Consider the following 19,064-nt stretch of genomic DNA (forward strand, 5'->3'; position numbering starts at 1 on the left):
GAAGGAGGTGTTGGTTAGCAGCTCATCAGCCTCTTTTACAACTTTCTTTTTAGCAAAGTAGAATCTCATGTTTTTGTCCTTGAAACACATTGTGGTGCAAATGCTGTTATGTAACATTAATTACTAAACTATGTGACCATGTACGAGGTGAGATACATTAGAATTATTGCTGAAATAGCGTTGGTCCAATATAATCATATAAACGGCTTCACCAAATCAATTTCTTTATTTTTTATTTCTGTTATTATTATAGTAACTAACTGATGAAAAAAACTACTCCATCTGTGTTTGGCTGCAGATTTGTGGTGACGTGTGTTCATGTCGTGGTGCTCTGAACTGTCCAGACATTTCCTGAAGAAAAGCTTCCCGTTTGCTGAACTGTCGTTATCACGTTTAACTGTTTCAGAGCTATGAGAGCAGTGATGTGACTGGCTGAGAGAGTATTTATTAATCACCACACCTGCTGATCTATATTCACCTTCACTCAGCCCTTTAGCATGTTGTGCTGCTGCACATACATGAACCAAAATAGCAGGTGTACATGGAGACACTCACACAGTCTGTGCACCTAGAAAACACAGCTACACCATACCTATGGCATCAGCGTAGATTCAGAAGAATAAATCAGGCTTACACCAACATATTAACCTAGTCTATATAGTTAATGCTGTAGTAAGTGGACAGGTTAGGCCATAATATCACTATCATTCTGACACATCACCAGTGCGCTACAATGGCAGTCTGGTTGCCATGGTAATGGATTACAACCAACTATTAACCACATCCCCATTTTCTGTTTGAGGAAGAGCGTTAACCATTAAACAGTGTGGGGCTTTAAAACAATCACAAGGGCTACATTTCCCAATGGAATTTGGCATACACATTGTTAAAGGAATAGTCAAAAATTTCGAAAATATATATGTAAACATAAACATATTCACTTAATGATTGTATAGTGATGTTAGAGCGGAGTTTCTCCCTCACAAATGATCTACACTGAGTACAGACAGCGGTTGCAGAGAACACACAAACCTGACAACAGATTAAACTTAATGCTGGCATGTATGCTCATGGAATCAACATTAATCTGTGACAGCTGATGGTGCCGCTGGTGATGTTTCTCTTACATAGCTCTGTTATAGGTAAAAGTCCTTTGTATTGATCAACAACTCCATTAACACCCCATGTTATAGTCATTTTCTGATCATTAAAAATCATAGTCAAGGACCTAATGCCCCATTATAAAAAGCATGCCTTATGTAAGCTTAGGTAAAGCACAAATGCTCCTTAAATTCCAACCCGTGAGGCAGAAGCCCTACAACAGAGCGACATTAAAGGCTTTTGTTATAAAGGTTAGAGGGACTTTATCTTGAATGCAGTGCATAATTGGTAGCACTACACCCGGCCAAGAAAATGTGGTCCAAACCAAAGCTCTTCCAAGCAAAACATCAAAGTGATAACTGGCTCGGTTCTAAAACATTTGCATAAAAAGGGGGACAAATATCATTTAGTTTACAGGGATTTCCATATTAATGCGTCTGAAGACGTGAACTTAAGCACCTAGCGCATCAGAAGCAGCCGCCGTAATTCCTTCAGCACAATCAATTATAGCAGTCTGTCAGGTGTGGCAATAATTGGACAGAGAGATGAAGGAGGTGGGGGAGGGTCTGCCAGGCATGCTGCTGGCACCCAGCATCCTCTGTTGGAGGGGGGACTAAGAGCTGTTTACAAGTTCTCACATAAAGACAAACAGAAACATGCTGCTGTTGTGCCAGTCACATATAGATCTAATTAGTGGGACAAACAGTGGTTCAACATGTTCTACTCAAGTAAAGTGACATAATCCTCTGTAGCCTCTGCAACACAAGCAGCATTATGGTTCAAATATTCTGCATTATTCAGTCATTCTAATAGCTTGCTATTCTTATTAGAGAAACACTGCACTGACTTTTTTTCTTATACCTGCGTTTACATTCTAGACTAGGCCTTTTTCACACAAATGATGGCTGAATTCTTTAGTGGGACACTTGAATGGAACAGAGCCATATTGGAGAATAACATCTCCAATAGTAATTTAATAATAAATGAATATTTACCAGGATCTAAATGGAGCTTCTCATTCAAGCACATTAAAGACATATTTTTACAGTTCTATCCCTGTGTGCCTTTGTTAAATGTTCAGTTGTCTATGCCAAATATAACAACAATTAATCAAAATCCCTCTTTCCTCTTCCTGTAAAATGTTTTGATGACTCATCACGATTTAGGGGTGTTTACAAAAATTCATCCAATCAAATATGACTTTGGGCGACAAGCTAACCACACGCATCATATGAAACCACACTTGCCTGCTTGTGGGTGGTAGTTCCTTGCAGAGCAATATGGAGAGATATATGGGATAGGAAGGGTTGGATATCAGCAGGCACAATCTTGTGGTTCAATTAATTCATTTCTCCCTAGTTGTCCTCCTGATCTAACAACAGGTGAGGGAGGTGCATGTAGAGGCCAACAGTCTTCAACAGCTCAGTTTCTCTCTGCAGCTCCTTATCAAGTTATATTTACTAAGCCCCGCCCGCTTTTAAATGGTCCAATGACATCTGAGGATTTGATTTAAACCCCTCTTGTAACTGTACTCCCCCACATATTTCTGTTTCTAGGAAATACATCGCAGTACATAGTAAACTTCTGTTTCACTGTGACTTTATTATTTCCAGGGAACTTCTTAGGAAATGATGTACCTGTAAAATTACCCAATCTGTGTGCTTTTCCCTCTTTTTCTACTCCACTACTCATCAGAGCCTCTTGGAGGGGTCACAACTCCCAGGTTGGTGAACCACTGCACTAAGGCCTTAAAGAACTATAGAATTTTTAAAAAATCTACTCATATTTAATGTGTTTGTAAATTCAGCAATTCTTTTATTTTTCTTTTGTCCTCATATGCCTTCCTTCTACTACACTTTGTTCCTTTCCTTCTTTCACATTACTCCTTCCACTCAACTCACAATTCATATACATTTCTTAGTCACATTTTACCCTTTTCTCCCCTGCTGGCTTTCCATTATCTTCTTTCCTCGCTTTCTTTTTTCCCCATTTTTCTTTCCCTTTCTGCCCTCTTTCCATTTTTCTCTCCTTTCCTCCCTTGCAACAATACTCCTCCTAAGGTCATTCTCCTTCAGCTGCTGCTGCTGTTTACAACTTTGCAAGCAATAACTTTCTGCTGTCAGCAAAGACATATTTTCCAAAGAAAATGCAGTTTCTAATCTGTATCTGTTACCGCACTGAAACATATTACATTTTGCTGCTACAACAACCTGTTTTCTACAAACTACTTTTCAAAGTTTCATCTTATCTCATACTGGTGTTGATGTGACTGTTACACACTTCTTTGATATGAATGTGCTCATTTAGACAGGAAAATCATAGATTATCAGAGCCAGTTAATGACCAGATTTGTCACAGTGGTTGAACAGAATGACCAGTATTTAAGCCAGACAGTCTGATTATGTGAATGAAAAGGATAAAAAGCCAAAGTGTATTTTCCAAATTTATCCGTACACTGCAGAGCATATTATTATTCAGTATGGTAAACCCTTCACAAGTCCTCACACCTCTGCAGTGTGTTTGCTGTCATCATCCATCGGTGCCAAAGATCAAGGCTACAGAGAAAGGAGAAACACAAATCTACCTGCAATCATTGCCAAGCTGAAAGGTTGAAAGATTGTTTACTTCTTTTTTTTCTGAGCTACCCATCACAAACAAACAACTTGGACATATCCTTAAATGACATGAAAATATGAAAGTGAAAAAAAAAGATCTAGACTGAGTGCTTAGACTTACGGTGCATGTTTGATGTAATGGTACAGAATGGTTCAGGTTCAGTATATCATGTGCACTAGGAGAAATAGAGAAAAACTGCATACTTCACTTTCTTGTAATCTCACACCTAACCTGTTTTTTTCCCCCTTTATAGATTCACAGAGCCATTCCTGAGGCAGCAGTGATTTTCCTTTTCTACCATTATATCCTCTTAAGGGCATAACTCACCCTTTTACTGTAATTCCAGGTAAAACAAACAAACAAACAAACATGAAATCAGTCATTTAAAGGGACACTACACCAATTTTGCATGTCTGAGTAAATTAAGAGTTATTAAGAGTAGTACTTGGCCTGTGAATACAGTTGTATAATGTCTTCTGTGGCTCTGGAGAGACTTTCTCAAGTCTGAGAAAATAACCCTGATAATGTTATAGTGATGTCATCAGCTTAATACTTATTTAGCTCTACGTCTACATCTTAACACATGTATAACAGTCTAAAGAGCCAATGAACGCACGTATGAAATCATAGCTGGAATGTCTTCTTGGATGTGTTATGGTTTCCCAACAACTGGACATAGAGTGGAACAAAGACTATGTGGTGACTTGTCCAACTGAAGTTTGGTGATATTGTTAGCCCTTTTCCATTGACACTTGTAGCCGCACAGAGTGAAACGATGCCGTGTTAATCTGCATTTCCATTACCATTTTAAATGTGCCAAGTTGTCCCCAAGATGGACCATTTCCAAAGTTGGGTCAAAGCATGCCTGATCACCTCCTATGTGGGTTGTGTTGACACCAGATGGGCTTCATCATCATCCAGTGACGATTCAGTGACAATGGTAGCTTCCTCCTCTAGGTCCATTTCCTTATCCTGCCTCTGTTTTTCAAGAGGGTGGTAGATGCCAAACAAAACCGTCACAACAGCCTAAAAACCCATGATGACAACTAGCTGGCTACCAGCAACTGTTGCACAGTGCAGTAGAAAACCACACTAAAGAAGGTGCTCCTTTTAAACATCATCAACTCAAGACAAGCACGTCATTAGTTAAAAAACACCTACAAGCGGGTGGCCCTGTTGTAATGGAGATGCAAATCCCTGCTGCTTGGCTTCCATGCCAAGTCAAACCGAGTCAAGCCAAGCCAGCACATGTGTATGGAAAAGGGTCATATGTCTCTGGACACAGAAACAGTCAAACACACTACAACACTTATGATTCCATCACCTGAATTAGGCTGTTACAGGACCTGAGCCACATTATACGTTCCTTCACAGCCACATTTCAGTCAGTTTGTTGTAGCTTGTCTGTACATGAGCACAAGCTGTAGCATTCCAGGAATTATCCATTGTCTTCTGCTGTCACTGTTTGTGCAAGCCTCAGTATTTATTGACATGCTAATGGTAAAGTCCAATGCCAAAAGCTGTGGCAGCATGTGCAAGGCTGCTGGCAAACAGACTGGCAGTCAAGAAGCTTCAAACTTCTGCACTGCAGCACAACCTCTAGAGGTGTTAAGGTGTACAAAGCGCCCAGTCAGCCCTTCTTCAGTAATATCAGCTAAACGTGTAGATAAATGGGCTGTGAACCGAGTAAACAGCGGTCACATGTACAGACCAGTTTTCAATTACCTTGCGGTTAACCCCGCCAAGAGGTCTCAGTCACTGCACAGCACAGCAGCTCATCCCTGCGTCCATGCCTCTCTGTTTCACTCTGCCTTCCTCTCTCTGGTCTGTGCTGGTCTTTGTCCTTTAGCATCCAGCTGCTATCAATGCATCTTAACCAGTTCTCACAATGATGAGCTTTTAATTGGTGAATCACACTCTGGTGGCACATTTCCACACAAGTTTTATTTTACTTTTACGAACCTGTAGTTTTGCAGTCTACACACCTGGGCGCTATAAACTGACTTGGTTGTGCATATGGATGTGCTCAAGCCTTGTTGCCAGTGTGACACTTGGTTAATTCCACCTTGTCTTTGCTGTGTTTTCATTGCTGTATCATGAATGATGAAGCAAAACTGCTTTATCTGTCTGTGTATGCACATTTCTGCATTTTTTTTACACACAATGTTTAGTCTTGACCCTATATAGACTTATGCACTCATTCCCAGGTGTTTAGAACACCAAATCTGAAGTTTTCAGGATCAAAATTCAATTCACAGAGCATGCTGCCTGGCTGAGTCAGCAGTGGTCTGTGCTTTTTTTTTTTTAACCGACTCACAAAATACAAACAAAAACAAAAGATACACAATTATGACTCCTTCCATTTCTAACCCCCTCCAAACCAATTTATTAATCCAAACAAGTCCTTTATCTTCACCATCATGCACCATTTAATGCATTATCAGTCATAAACATTATTACTATCCTTCAGTTCTCACTGTACTTTCATCCTACAGCACAGGTAACATGCAATGTTAATACTGTAGAGCAGCACTGACAGAAAAAGAGGACAATTATCTTCAGTCAGAAAAGAGAAAAAAAATAAAAAATAAAAATGGTGGTCTTGGATTTTTTTTTTTTTTTTTAAATAGTAATTAGGTACTTTTCCACTGGTTTCAGCATATTGTGTCTCTTTATTTTGCAGTCTAAAAGCTATCTTTTCAGACTTAATCATTTCTATTGCTTCAGTGATCCATTCTTTCTGAGTTGATGTATATAGTTGGTGTATTCATTGAATATATTCTGCTGAAGATATGCAAATCTCCCACTATACATGATTGAGGTGTTAGTGAATTGGCTATATTAGTGTGGATCATCGCTTGCTTTGTTATGCCACACCAAAGATCTTTCATTTTACTGCAGTTGGTCTGTGCATTCTAAAAATATCCCTCTACATCTCTGTCCTCCCCATTTATTAATCTTCTCCCTGAGAAGGAGACGCGACAGCAGCTCATCACAGTTGAATATGGGACAATACGGCTCCTTCTATCTATTTGCCTGTCTGAGTTCACATAATCACTCTGATATCTGATATCAGGGTGATTCCGCTCAGACACCTGTCAGTCACCATCAGGGTAAATCATAGACTGTAAAAAATATGGACGTGTCACCATGACGTCACCCATTGGTTTGCGAACTGCCATTCTGCAGCCTTGAGCGTAGCAATTTGACCATCACCATCTTGGATTTGGCCGTCACCATGTTTGATTTGTGGAGCCAGAAGTGACCATATTTGGACGAGAAGGTGGAGCTGACCAAAGCGCTAGCTGCTAGCTTGGTTAGCACGGTGCATTTACAATCTATGGTAAACAGTGATAATTTAATTTTTGCTAGCGAAAAACAGGCCTAAAACCGTTAAAACAAAATGTACTTACCTAAAAAACTGATCATCCGACTCATTGATGAGTCTTTTATTACAACCAAACGCTGAACAAGACTGTTTTTAGATGACCACAATGTTACAATTAACTTCAGTGAACTGAAAACACACTGTGAAATAGCAGCAGCTACACCTATACGCAATGGTTACATTACATAAGCAACGTTGTTGCCGTGGTAGCAACTTGTCAATCACAACGTAGCCACGCCCTAAAATTTACGCTGCTTTATCATCTATTTTACTCTAAATGGGACCATAATTTACTAAATGAACATCATGCTGTATTGAAGAAGACTTGAAACTAGTGATCGAGACTATAAATTCATTAGGAAACTGTTAACTGAGGTAATAAATCAAGTAAGAAGTAGTAGCCAGTGGAGTCGCCCCCTGATGGCAATTAGATAGAATGCAAGTTTTTGGCACTTCTGCATTGGCTTCATTTTTCAGCCCTGGAGGTTGCCGCTTAGGGGAAATGGGGAAATACCAGCACACTGAGCAGGGAGCTGTTTCCCTGCTTATTATTTCTTGCAATTGCAGCATAGTCGCAAGAGGGTGGCACTCATGTTGTCTATGTTACATGTACGTTTAGGACCTGACAATTATACATTAAACACAGTCTCTGATCCTTTCATTGAGACAGAGGACCTCCTGAAAAACTCAAAAAAAAAACCCTAAACATTACTGTGGAAATGTTTAATACATTTCATAGTAACATAATGAAAAATATATTGTATTCATACCATTATAGTGAACAGAACCAAAACTTGAGTAGACTTGGAAATCTTCACTCCAACAAACCAGGCCTGTTTGTCGTTTCAGAGAGCTGCTCTGATGGGGTTGAGGCCATGGCAGCTGTAGTTGAAAGTACCAAGCATATTCACCGGCCACAGGGTTGGACATGAGAACAAAGCTCAAGTCCAATGGACGACACACAACAGCTGGCTTGATGTCAAGAGAGGAAATCTTGGATGTTGTATGTGCAGAGAAGCTATAGGTAAATAAATGGGAACAATGCTCCAGAGAGATTTTTATCTGGTTGTGTTTATTTTTGCTGTTGGTAATGTTAAAGTATATTGTGTTTAACTTACAAGGCCATGTTCAGTTTGTTTAATGTAGAAGCCAGATGTAAAAAGCTCATTAGTCAGCAGATTTTGAAGGAAGGAGGTTGCCATGTTGTCAGTTTGGCTCTATACAATATTTCTAGATTATACAGTTTTCGTTTACATTAGTTTATTATATCTATGGCTTTTGCAAGATGCATTCCATTTGTGAAAGACAGATTATTGCGGTCTACTTAAAGAAACATTAAGAAAAACCTTAAACTAAAAATCTGAGTGAATTTGTAAGTAAGAAACTGAAATTTGCCTTTACATTAACCAAGCCTAAGCCTAACCCTAACCATGGCTATGGCAAAAATACTAAAATGCTAACTTAACAGAGTAATAACTAGATGCATTATATTGTTTTGGATGAAACAGCTGGGTTCTGTTTCCCATGGAAAACATAAAAACAGTCCTTAGATGATTTTTTGAAAACATGTCTTGGACTACATGCACATTTAGTCAGCGGTTGGTTTCAGAAAAGCTCATCACATTTTTAAACCTGTTTTAATTGATTGTTGTAATTGATTTATAAATGTCATAAAAACATCTGAATTAACAAGATGCATACACCTAAACATACAATATGACTCCCTACAGTAGGGAGTGCTGGTAGTGTCTAATTGCTCACTCTCCCACACACACATGTAGTCTCTCTCCCTCCACTCTGACGCCCTTGTTTCTTCTCTCCCTTTGTGGCATATTTTGCAGCCCACAGTTGAGTGTTTAAGAGAGAGCTAGGGAGGTTTTGTGGATAAATGTGGGTAAAAGTGGGAAATGACTGGTGCATGATGTGCACAGCTGCACTAGGTATACGATGAAGAGGAAGTACAGTACGGTCTGTGTGCTTCTTCTCTCTGTCTGTTTGTTGTGCTCAAAATGTCATTTGTTACAGTGAAAGTAAATAAAAAGTGCACTTTGGCAGAAATACACTGGATTGGGGAAAAGGAATTTTCAGCATATTAGTCCAAGTAGAGCTTGGTGTTTCAACTCAACACTTTCTGAGTACTGATGGAAGAAAACTATCCCAGTATCCAAAACTGTCAAGCACTGAAACTTTTGATTAGTATTGAAAATTGTCCAACAATACCCAGCCCAAGTTGTCAAACAGTCCCACACTGATAATTTACCCAAGACATTTAACTCATTGAACAGTGAGATTCAAGACATTGTTCTCTACAAAGGACTGCAATGTTCTGTTTCAAGTTGACAAAAGATCTGAGTTGTACTGATAAAGGCTCCATAGGTTCAAAAAACTGAGGCCTGTCCTTTTGGGACCCCTGTGTACCCCCCAATATGGACACAGTGTGGGGAGTACCTCAAAGCTACATACGGTGTTCTACATTGATACTTGTAACTGATATTTAAGTCAGATTTAATCAAATAAGTTAAAATGTTATTATCATTTCTATATAATACATTTGAAGCTCAACTGTATGGTTGAGAAGGTGCATCTTATGGACTGATCAGTTTAAATTAACACGACAGCTTGGCGACAAAGACAGTTTTATGTTTAAATACTGAAACCTCTGGATAACGTAGATTTTAAAAAATGTTGCTGCGATTGCAGTTGATACTAGTACACAACACTTGTTTTTAAAGGAATAGTTTAACATTTTGGGAAATATGCTTATTAGCCTTCTTTACAAGAGTGAGATGAAAAGATGGATATCAATTTCATGTCTACATGTTAAGTACTGAGCTGGAATCAGGAGGTGATTAGCCTAGCTTAGCATAATGACTTTTTGGTGCAACATCAGCCACATGCAATGACATGATATGTGCAGTTTATTGAAGTCTTGTCTTGTCACAGTGAGGTTGCTTGGTTTTGTACCAACTAGGAATGCAACAGATCACAAAACTCACAGTTCGGATCGTATCACAGTTTGGATTGGATCATTTCTCGGATCAGCAAAAAAAAAAAAAAAGGGGCACATATATAACTTTGTTTTCCATTTAGTCTGTAAAACACTTGAAGCAAAGAACTTCCATGGTCATCCTCCATGGTCTTAAATGAAAACAACATTCAAGATGTCCAATGTTTAAATAAAATCTTAAAATATATAAAATATTCAATACTCAATTGTTAAATTAAAGTGCAATATGAGGCCTGATACCTTCTTCTCTTAAACATTGTAGTGAATGAAACAACAGCCTGTGTCCACATCATCAACACTTGATGATAACTTACAAACATGAACACACGTCTTGTCCTGCAGCTTAGCGTGTTGAACGAGCCTCCAAACATTCACCGGGGAAAAGTGCACCGCTAATGTCAGTTAGCCGCAAGTTGCCAATTAGCTGCTCAGCTGCAGCACATTAAACAGCATGTAATGGTGATGATGATATCTAGTCTAAATTGACAATCAGACAGTAATTCAGACCATCATAAGAGAGGATCTATGGAACTGAGGGAAGTAACCTGTACATACATGCATTGCTGAGAGAAGGAAGCAGAGAGGTAGCGGGACTAACCTGTCTGATGGTCCTGGCCACCAGGCTCTCCAGAACCGGTCCTCGATCTTCATGAAGAAGGTGAACTTCATCCAAGATCAGGAGACGCACGATCTGGGAGAGAGCAACATCTCCAACACTCTTCCTGGTTACAACATCCCACTTCTCTGGAGTGGTCACCAACATCTGGAGACAAACATGAAGCCATTAGGAACAGTATCCTGACTTTCTAGCACCAGTTCAACACAATTCATTACACAAAGTCAGTGAGTAAATATAAGAAGAATATACTTGTACGCAACAACACAACACTAGCAGTGGTTCTGCTCCATTCATGTAGTGACCAGCTGCAGCTCAGGACACGCCTGTTTAGACTTCCCTTTGTTTATTTGATTTATCTCTATTGTGTTGAATGTCTTTCATTGTGAAGCACTTTTCAATTCTGCTCTAGAAATATATTATATAAGTTAACTTAACATAAAACTAATCATGAACCATATAATAATATAATATAATAACCATATAATAATTGTATAATAATTGACTTTTTTATACCTCCCATTGGTAAAAAGGGCCATGAGTCATACACTGTTCACAAGATTTGGATGAGAATGCTCAAAACTCCCTATAGTCATTGTTTTATTTCAAGTACATACTTGTGGACTGCACTGTAGACAAAGCATATTAAAGATGAACAGCACAGAAAACAACAAGGATCAGTGTTACATCTTATGAACTTCAGTTAACTGTTAGCAACTGAGTACAAGTTACAGACACAACATAGAAACTACAGAAGGCAGTTCTGTTGAGCAAAAAATAAGAAGAAGATGGAGCCATGCACAGATGGATGAAGACGTGCGCACATTTTCCAGCAAATCTCAAACTTCCTACATGTAATGAAAATGAGCAAGGGCTTTCCATCCTGTAGCTGTCCTGCGGAAACAGCATGTCTGCAGCATACAGAAACAGATTCAATTGTGAAACAGTGGCTATAATTCAGTAAACTGAATATGTGAAAAAATTAAAGTGGGGAATATTTACTAAGTGCCACAGTCACCACAATTTTTCAATGATCAGTTTATTTACCAAGACTATAATTGTAAATGAGCTCAGCTGCAGTTCATCTGATTTACATTAAGTGCAGCTCAGATCTAATGCTGGGCTGTTGTGCATGTGTGGAAAGGAAGGAAGAGTGAGAGAAACTGAATACTGGTTAAAGAGAAGACACTTTCAGAACTGCAAGCATGTATTCTTCTCCATAAGAGCAAGGCAACATGTGAAGAAAAATCAGTTAGGGTTCCCTCAAAATATGTTTTAAGAATATGCTTTGAATAATAATTGATTTCTAAAAATCTCCTCCTTCTCCCTCATGTAAGAATCCAGAATCTATAAATATGGAAATATTGTTCATTTCAGAAGTTTAACTTCTGGACATAAGAAGTCTCCTCCTTCACTGTAAAGTCCATTCTCAGTGTTTGTGCACTGGAGGCTTCAAGTTTCCACATCACACTTATGTAAGTTGCATAATGGACCAAGATTGGCACCAGACCAGTTGTAATGTCACAAATCCTGCTCGTAGGTGCACGCCTTAAACTCTGATTTTTGGTGAACACAGAAAACTTTCCTCCTTCAGCAGCTGAATGTGAAAACAGCCTTCTACTGTCAAACTCTGCACATACATCATTCTGCATAGAGAAAAGAACATCCAACTGTAGGAATAAGAAGGAAAACACATTGAAATGGACTTTAAATATCCTGATATTATCATCACAACAAAGAGCTCAGTGATTGAATGATTTATGAATAATCAGGGTGGGAGATTTTTGATAAAACTCCTTTGATTAGGTTCTTTGAATAGCTTCTACAACTTGTAAGTATTACTGGCTGCTTCAATCATATGGCAGTGTACTGAAGTGGCAGTGAAACATAAAAAGAAGATAAAAAGTCAGGACAAATAGGCTTGTGTGGGAAAAAGAAAGGTTAAGTCATGTAAAAAACAATAGAAGAAAGTTGCATTCTGACTCTTTTGCCTTCTGTTGTAGTGCTGGGCAGAGAGCTACTGTAAAGTGCCTGAACTTTATAATGCATCTTTTAAGTTGTGTCTCACTCACTGTTTGGACCTTCCTTTAGTCTCTCTCCCTCTGAGTGTGTCTGATAGAACAGTGCTGCAGATTTTACACCTGCTTTTTTCAGGAGTTAAATTTCAGACACAATTTCCTCTGCTGCAGCGATCATGCTGTGTTGATAAATCAGGTGCTCAGGATTTTTCTTTAAATTTACATGACCTCTGACCATATTTTGTGTATCTGAACAGGAACGCCTTAAAAACATGCCAATCATGCCATTTTCAGCAGTGTCACTTTTCTTCCATTTTTCCTGTGCAAAACTTTGGTGTGGTCCTTAAGTAAATACAGACAAACACAATTTGACTCTTTAGAACCTGAAAAAGGGCCACAATCCTTGATAACTTTAATAATAATAACCTTATTTGTATAGCACCTTAGCAATAAATGAGAGAAAAACAAACAAACAAAGTCACAATAGAATAAAACATGAACAATGATACAAGTTAACCCAAATTAAAAGGCAAATTAAAAAGATAGGTGTTGAATTTCCTTTTAAAAATTCCAAGGGAGTTTGCTGTTCTAAGATCCAGGGGAGACTGTTCCACAGTTTAGGGCCATAAAAACAGAAAGCAGCCTCACCAGATTTCTTGTGGGACACTTTAGGGACTTGTAAAAGAACAGCAGCAGCAGATCTGACAGTTCTAGTTGGGACATAAAAGGAAAGGCAGTCGCTGATATATGAAGGTGATAGATTATGTAAGGCTTTATGGATAAGTCAAAGGACTTTAAAATTGATTCTAAAAGATACAGGTTGCCAGTGCAGTAATGTGAGCAGAGGGGTAATATGATCTTTTTTTTTTTTTGAATTGGTCAAAATCCTGGCTGCAGTGTTCTGGATTAAACAATTTTTTAAAGACTTTTTAAGGAGACCAGTAAAAAGAGAGTTGCAATAATCAGAGCAGCTTGTAATAAAAGCATGTATCGGCATTTCATCATCATTCTGAGTTAAAACGGTCTAATTTTGGCAATTTTTCTCAGATGAAAAAAATATGTTTTTCCAACCCTGTTAAAATGACGAATAAAATTAAGATCAGAGTCTAAAATCACACCCAGATCTGTAACATGTGTTTTAATTTTCTTGGACAGGCTGGCAAACGCTGACTCTAGTCTCTGCCTTTCTGCTTTTGAAACTGTGACTAGAATTTCTGTTTTCTGCTCATTTCTTTTTAATTTTTTTTTTACTCATCCAGATGTTGATATCAGGGAGACAGGTAAAGAGCATTTAAAGAACTGGGGTTGTCTGGTGAAACAGATATAGAGTTGTGTATCATCAGTGTCACAGTAATATTTGACATTATGTTGACTAATTATGTTGCCCAGAGGAAGTATGTATAAAGAAAAAAGAATAGGACCTAGAATGCTTCCTTGAGGAACACCGTATTCAATGTCAAATGTCTGTGACACAAAGTCACCTAAGCTAAGAAAAGATTTTCTTTCTGACAAGTATGAGTGAAACCTGTCAAGTACTGCGCCAGAGAGACCTACCCATTTCTCAAGTTGATTGATTAATATCCCATGATCAATTGTATCAAATGCAGCACTCAAATCTAACAAAAAGAGGACAGCCACAATATTTCAATCAGTCAAAATTCTCAGGTCATATTCTACCTTTAATAAAGCTGTTTCAGTTTTACTAAATATCCTTCACTTATGCAAAAACAATAAAAATCCAATACTGCCAACAATGAGCACTACTCACTTATATGTAGTATTCTCCACAATAGTCTAATACATCCAGAAATATTATAGAGAGATATTAGCAGAACATTTTCTCACAGCAGAATTTATATTGTCTCACAGTATGCATCACCTAATCCTATCTGTTTCTATACCAAATACCAGTAATCCTACATGACAAACTGGGCCTATAACAAGCATCAGACAAGTAAAATCAATTTTCTGTTGCTATATGATTGCTGCTACATAATCTGTGAATTTGTCTCAAACTCATTTGCTTTATTTCCAAATCTACCTCAACTGACTAGACCACAAAACCTTCTCTTTCACTTGGAACAAAATCTATTATGTCAAAACAAAAACAGAAAAACAGAGATTATTTTATCCAAAATAGGACAAGACTGATCACACTAGGCTTTGAGTGAGTCAGTTAAAACGTTATACAAAAAAAAAACCTAAACTAGCATTCTCTATTATTTCTGCAACAATATTAAGATTATTGCTGAGATAAATGTCTCAGCAATTTCTTGCTCACATAACTGAATGACACACACCGTAAAACTCCCTCTAGAATACTATGTCAGATTCATGCCTCATCAGTGCCCAATTACCCATAGCTTCGCTCATTACAATACAGATAGAGGCACCTAAATCACAACACCATAATAACAGACATAACATTACTCATATCTTGTGTTCTAAAGTCAGTTCTAAAGTCTACAGTGTTTACCAGAGATCTGTGTCAGTCTATGATCCACTACATCCTCAAAAACACTCATAAATGATCCTATGAGGTTTGAGTCATATGATTTACAGCAGGATACAATCTGTTGCTTCATTTTTTTTAGACAAATTATATTCAACAGTATCAACAAATCTCACCTGTATCAAATGACAACAGACATCTTCTTTGCAAGTTGCTTAGTGCCTATAATTACAGTGCGATTCTATTCTCTTCTTTTCTTTTCAAGAAAAATACCACAATGCATAATTAATGGTGTGTGAACTGTTTGGCAACCTGTCCATGGGTGTGAAAATTCCTACTAAACTCTTTCTATAAAGGCAGTTCATTAAATCCTCTCTAGTTTGCATTTAAATCAATCTATGCAGCCATTAGAGACTGGCATGCTCACAGGAAAGGAAGCGCCGGCTTCTAATTGGAGCTACTGGTTAATCTAAATGGAGGCTCTGGCAAATGGAGCACAGGCCAAAGTGCTTTCTTAATTGCCTCACAAATACACACAAAGGAGAGCAGAGAAAACATGCCATTGTTCGCTTGAATGGTGTTATATAGCCTATTTATCAATTGATAACAGCATGACTGAAATCAATCCTCTAAATCCAAAAAACGATTCTTAGTTTTCATAGAAGATTCATGTTTATTAAAGGTGACAATTTAACCAAGAATGAGTTCATAAAAAACACTGTAATAGCCTGTAAGAGTTGTTCTCTCAATGAATTCATTGCTAAACTAAAGAGTGGTTCATTAATGGGCCATATCATGAGAACTGATGTCAGAATAACAAGTCCATACGGCTGATGACAGAGTACTTTTGGTAGCTTTTTCAAGAAAAAGAACTATCTATCTCACACCTTGGAGGTCATATTGTCCTTGAACCCAGACAAGAAATAATTTTCAAAACCAGTTCCTACCACATACAACTCCACCATGAGAAATAAAGTGGCAGACTGTGCACCGTGGTACAGAAAGTGATGTCACCATTGTCTGGGGAAAAAACAACAAGAATAGAAAGGTCAGCCCCCACAAGTTTGAAGCAAACTTATCCCCCAACTCACACAAACAGACTGAAACACTGGAATTGAACCTTGAAATAACATCCTGGCACTGCTCACTGCAACTCAAGACTCAAAGTCGCACTGCGATGCAACTCTGGGAAGTTTGGAGAGAAGTGACACCAAATGTCCTCTAGACTTTAGGTCTGGGTTATCACTGCAAGTCTGTGACTGTGAGGGTATAAAATGCACAAAGAGACTGGACTTTAGACTTCGATAAAGGCCCTACCAGACTTGATGAATTGTGCAAGTTTGAACCTGTAAAGTCTGTAAGTGTGGGGCTTTGGACATTTAGTTAGTTGGTTAAGATTAGTTTGAGGCAGGAAGTGCACATAAATGGTTTATTGTAGTCTTCATAATGTTTTGATGTGGTAGACGCAGACATTTTTTATATTATGTCAGACATTTTTTACATTACTGCCACTGCCTGGCATGTATGTAGATGGATGTATATTTTCCCCTTTTTAATTCTCTGTCTGAGACATGTTCAGCATATAGGAGACACCTGTGACATTTCCTGCAGCACTTACAGGAAAGCTTGTTACTATATGATTAGTGGGATATTTTATGGAGGTGGATTTTAAGGTCTAGCATTTATCAAGGCAGATTATTTACAGATGTTAATATGCACATTTCATTGATTCCAGAGTCATTATACTTATGATCATTTAAATTTGGAAAATGTATTTGTTTGAAGTGACTGTTGAACATTACTTAACTTTCAAGGGTTTGTACTGTACTGTTTTTGAACTTTCCTCATACAAGAAGAAGAGCTTTCTGTAATATTAGCAGGCTAAATGTTAACAAAAGCAGTCTGAAATGTTCTAACTGTAGACATACTGTAGCTAGGAGCATCAGGGTCTGTGGGGTTGGATTGTGAATGTACAGTACATGAAGCATTCAAAATGAATACTGGCTACTGTACTGTAAAAAGGGTGAAAGAACAACACTTGAGTTTAAGCACAAAAATAGCTTTTTCAGCCAATATGGAGCTTATTTATACAAAGTCTGGTATACGTCATAAGTATTTATTTTTCTTTAAGCACACAAATTAGTACTTTATGATCTCAAACTAATAACTTGTGTATAAATGCCACTATTTGTACTCAATTTACTGACAATACTTTATCTCTCTACTAATGGAAGGAATCTCTGTCTGTGTGTCTGTATGTCCTTCGCTAATTTCTTAAAACGTTCATCTTATCAAGTCCACACTTGGCAGCTGTATGGCTGGGGAACAAAGGTAGTGCAGTGTTGAATTTGGTGCAATTTGGACACGCGATATGTTTAATATTAATAAACTTTGAATGAACCAGCTATCAGTGAGCTGCTCCGCTCTGTGCAGGGGCAGGGCGGAGTTTCAGGACTCTGCCGACTGACTCCAGCATGTCAGAGAGAGACCAGAGACGAGGAGTGACACCAGTCAGGGAAAAGTGCTTTAAAAAGAGAAAAGTAGACAGCGAAAACAGCTTTTAATCAAGAATGGACACTTAGCAGTGAGTGCCTACACAGGAGGCATTCAGGTACATCGTTGAGCGTAGGTCACCCACGTTTTGGAAGTGTTCAGAGCCCAATACACAATGACTGTAGTTACGCATGTAAAACAGAGCAAATATTTCCACAGGCAGTTCAAAACCAGCTTGTCTTATATGTTCTGAGACCAAGGCGACTGTGAAGCGCCACAACAGACAAAGCACAGATCTTTTGAGCACACATAGCGTGAGCGGCACGTTTAGCGGATGAGCATTAAAATACCCACTCAAATCCAAACTGAAAGTCCAATAAGATCAGTCTACTTTATTTTAGGATGCACATTATTTTAGTTTTAAATGCAGCCCTTATTTACTTGATATAAGAAAAGAACATGTATTTACTATTAGATTACTTATTATCTATAACATCTGTGTGACACAGAATGTTAGTTTATTTCATGTTGTTGGTGTATATACTCATTCACACCTCACATCAACTGTATTCATTTTTCTATGCATTGAAGTAGCGGCCGGAGGCCAAGCAATTAGCCTGTTACTGAATGGGCAAATGAGTAAATCATGCTCTCCAATTACTTAACTTGTAGCCAGAATTAGTCATTCATGCTCACAAATAACTACATTTGTGTGCACACATTAGTCTAAAATCACTGTTAAATTACTGTGCACTAGTCAATATGGGAGGAGCACTCAACCTGCCAATCCTTCATTTTAATATTGACAGGTGCACGTTCATACATTTGTCATTTTCCCCTAATTTTTATGGCCAGTAGCAATACTGGCCAGCTTACATTTAGCTGCACATATACAAGTATGTATTCTGATGCAGTCAAAATGACACATGGTTTTTTCTCAGGCTATGACAATCTAATACAAATAATCTGGTAGGATTTAATGCAGTTTTAACTTGATTTAGGACAAAGATTCATGTATATACTTTAGATTTTGGATGGAGACACAGTATGTGGATATACTTTGGATTTTGCCTGTTTGCTTTGAGATCCCTTAAACATAACATAGTTAATGTTCTGTTGACTGATGTGCACAATTATTAATATTAGAATATAATTTTGTTTCCTCGTGATACCTGCTGGGTTCACAATATTTGAAAAGTATTTGCTTCTAAAACATAAAGATAACATTGAACATATCCACAGATGGCTACATTTCCCTTTCAGCTTTACACTTTTATGTTAATTTATTGTGTAGTGGGAGTAATGAGCTTGTTTCTCAGTGGTAGGCTTGGCATGGATGTGTGCAGCCATGCACAACACAGGCCATGGCGGGC

General features: G+C 38.1%; 1 protein-coding gene across 1 annotated transcript in view; it reads right to left on the minus strand.

Moving 5' to 3' along the window:
• Nucleotides 1-19,064, minus strand: part of ascc3 (activating signal cointegrator 1 complex subunit 3) — a 173,381-nt gene that overhangs the window by 83,281 nt on the left and 71,036 nt on the right. Inside the window, exon 11 of the mRNA XM_067602507.1 lies at nucleotides 10,711-10,875. Coding sequence (XP_067458608.1) covers nucleotides 10,711-10,875 — 165 coding nt within the window. The remainder of the gene's footprint in view (nucleotides 1-10,710; nucleotides 10,876-19,064) is intronic.

The sequence above is a fragment of the Thunnus thynnus genome, chromosome 10 (assembly GCF_963924715.1).
Source record: "Thunnus thynnus chromosome 10, fThuThy2.1, whole genome shotgun sequence".
Taxonomy (NCBI): domain Eukaryota; kingdom Metazoa; phylum Chordata; class Actinopteri; order Scombriformes; family Scombridae; genus Thunnus; species Thunnus thynnus.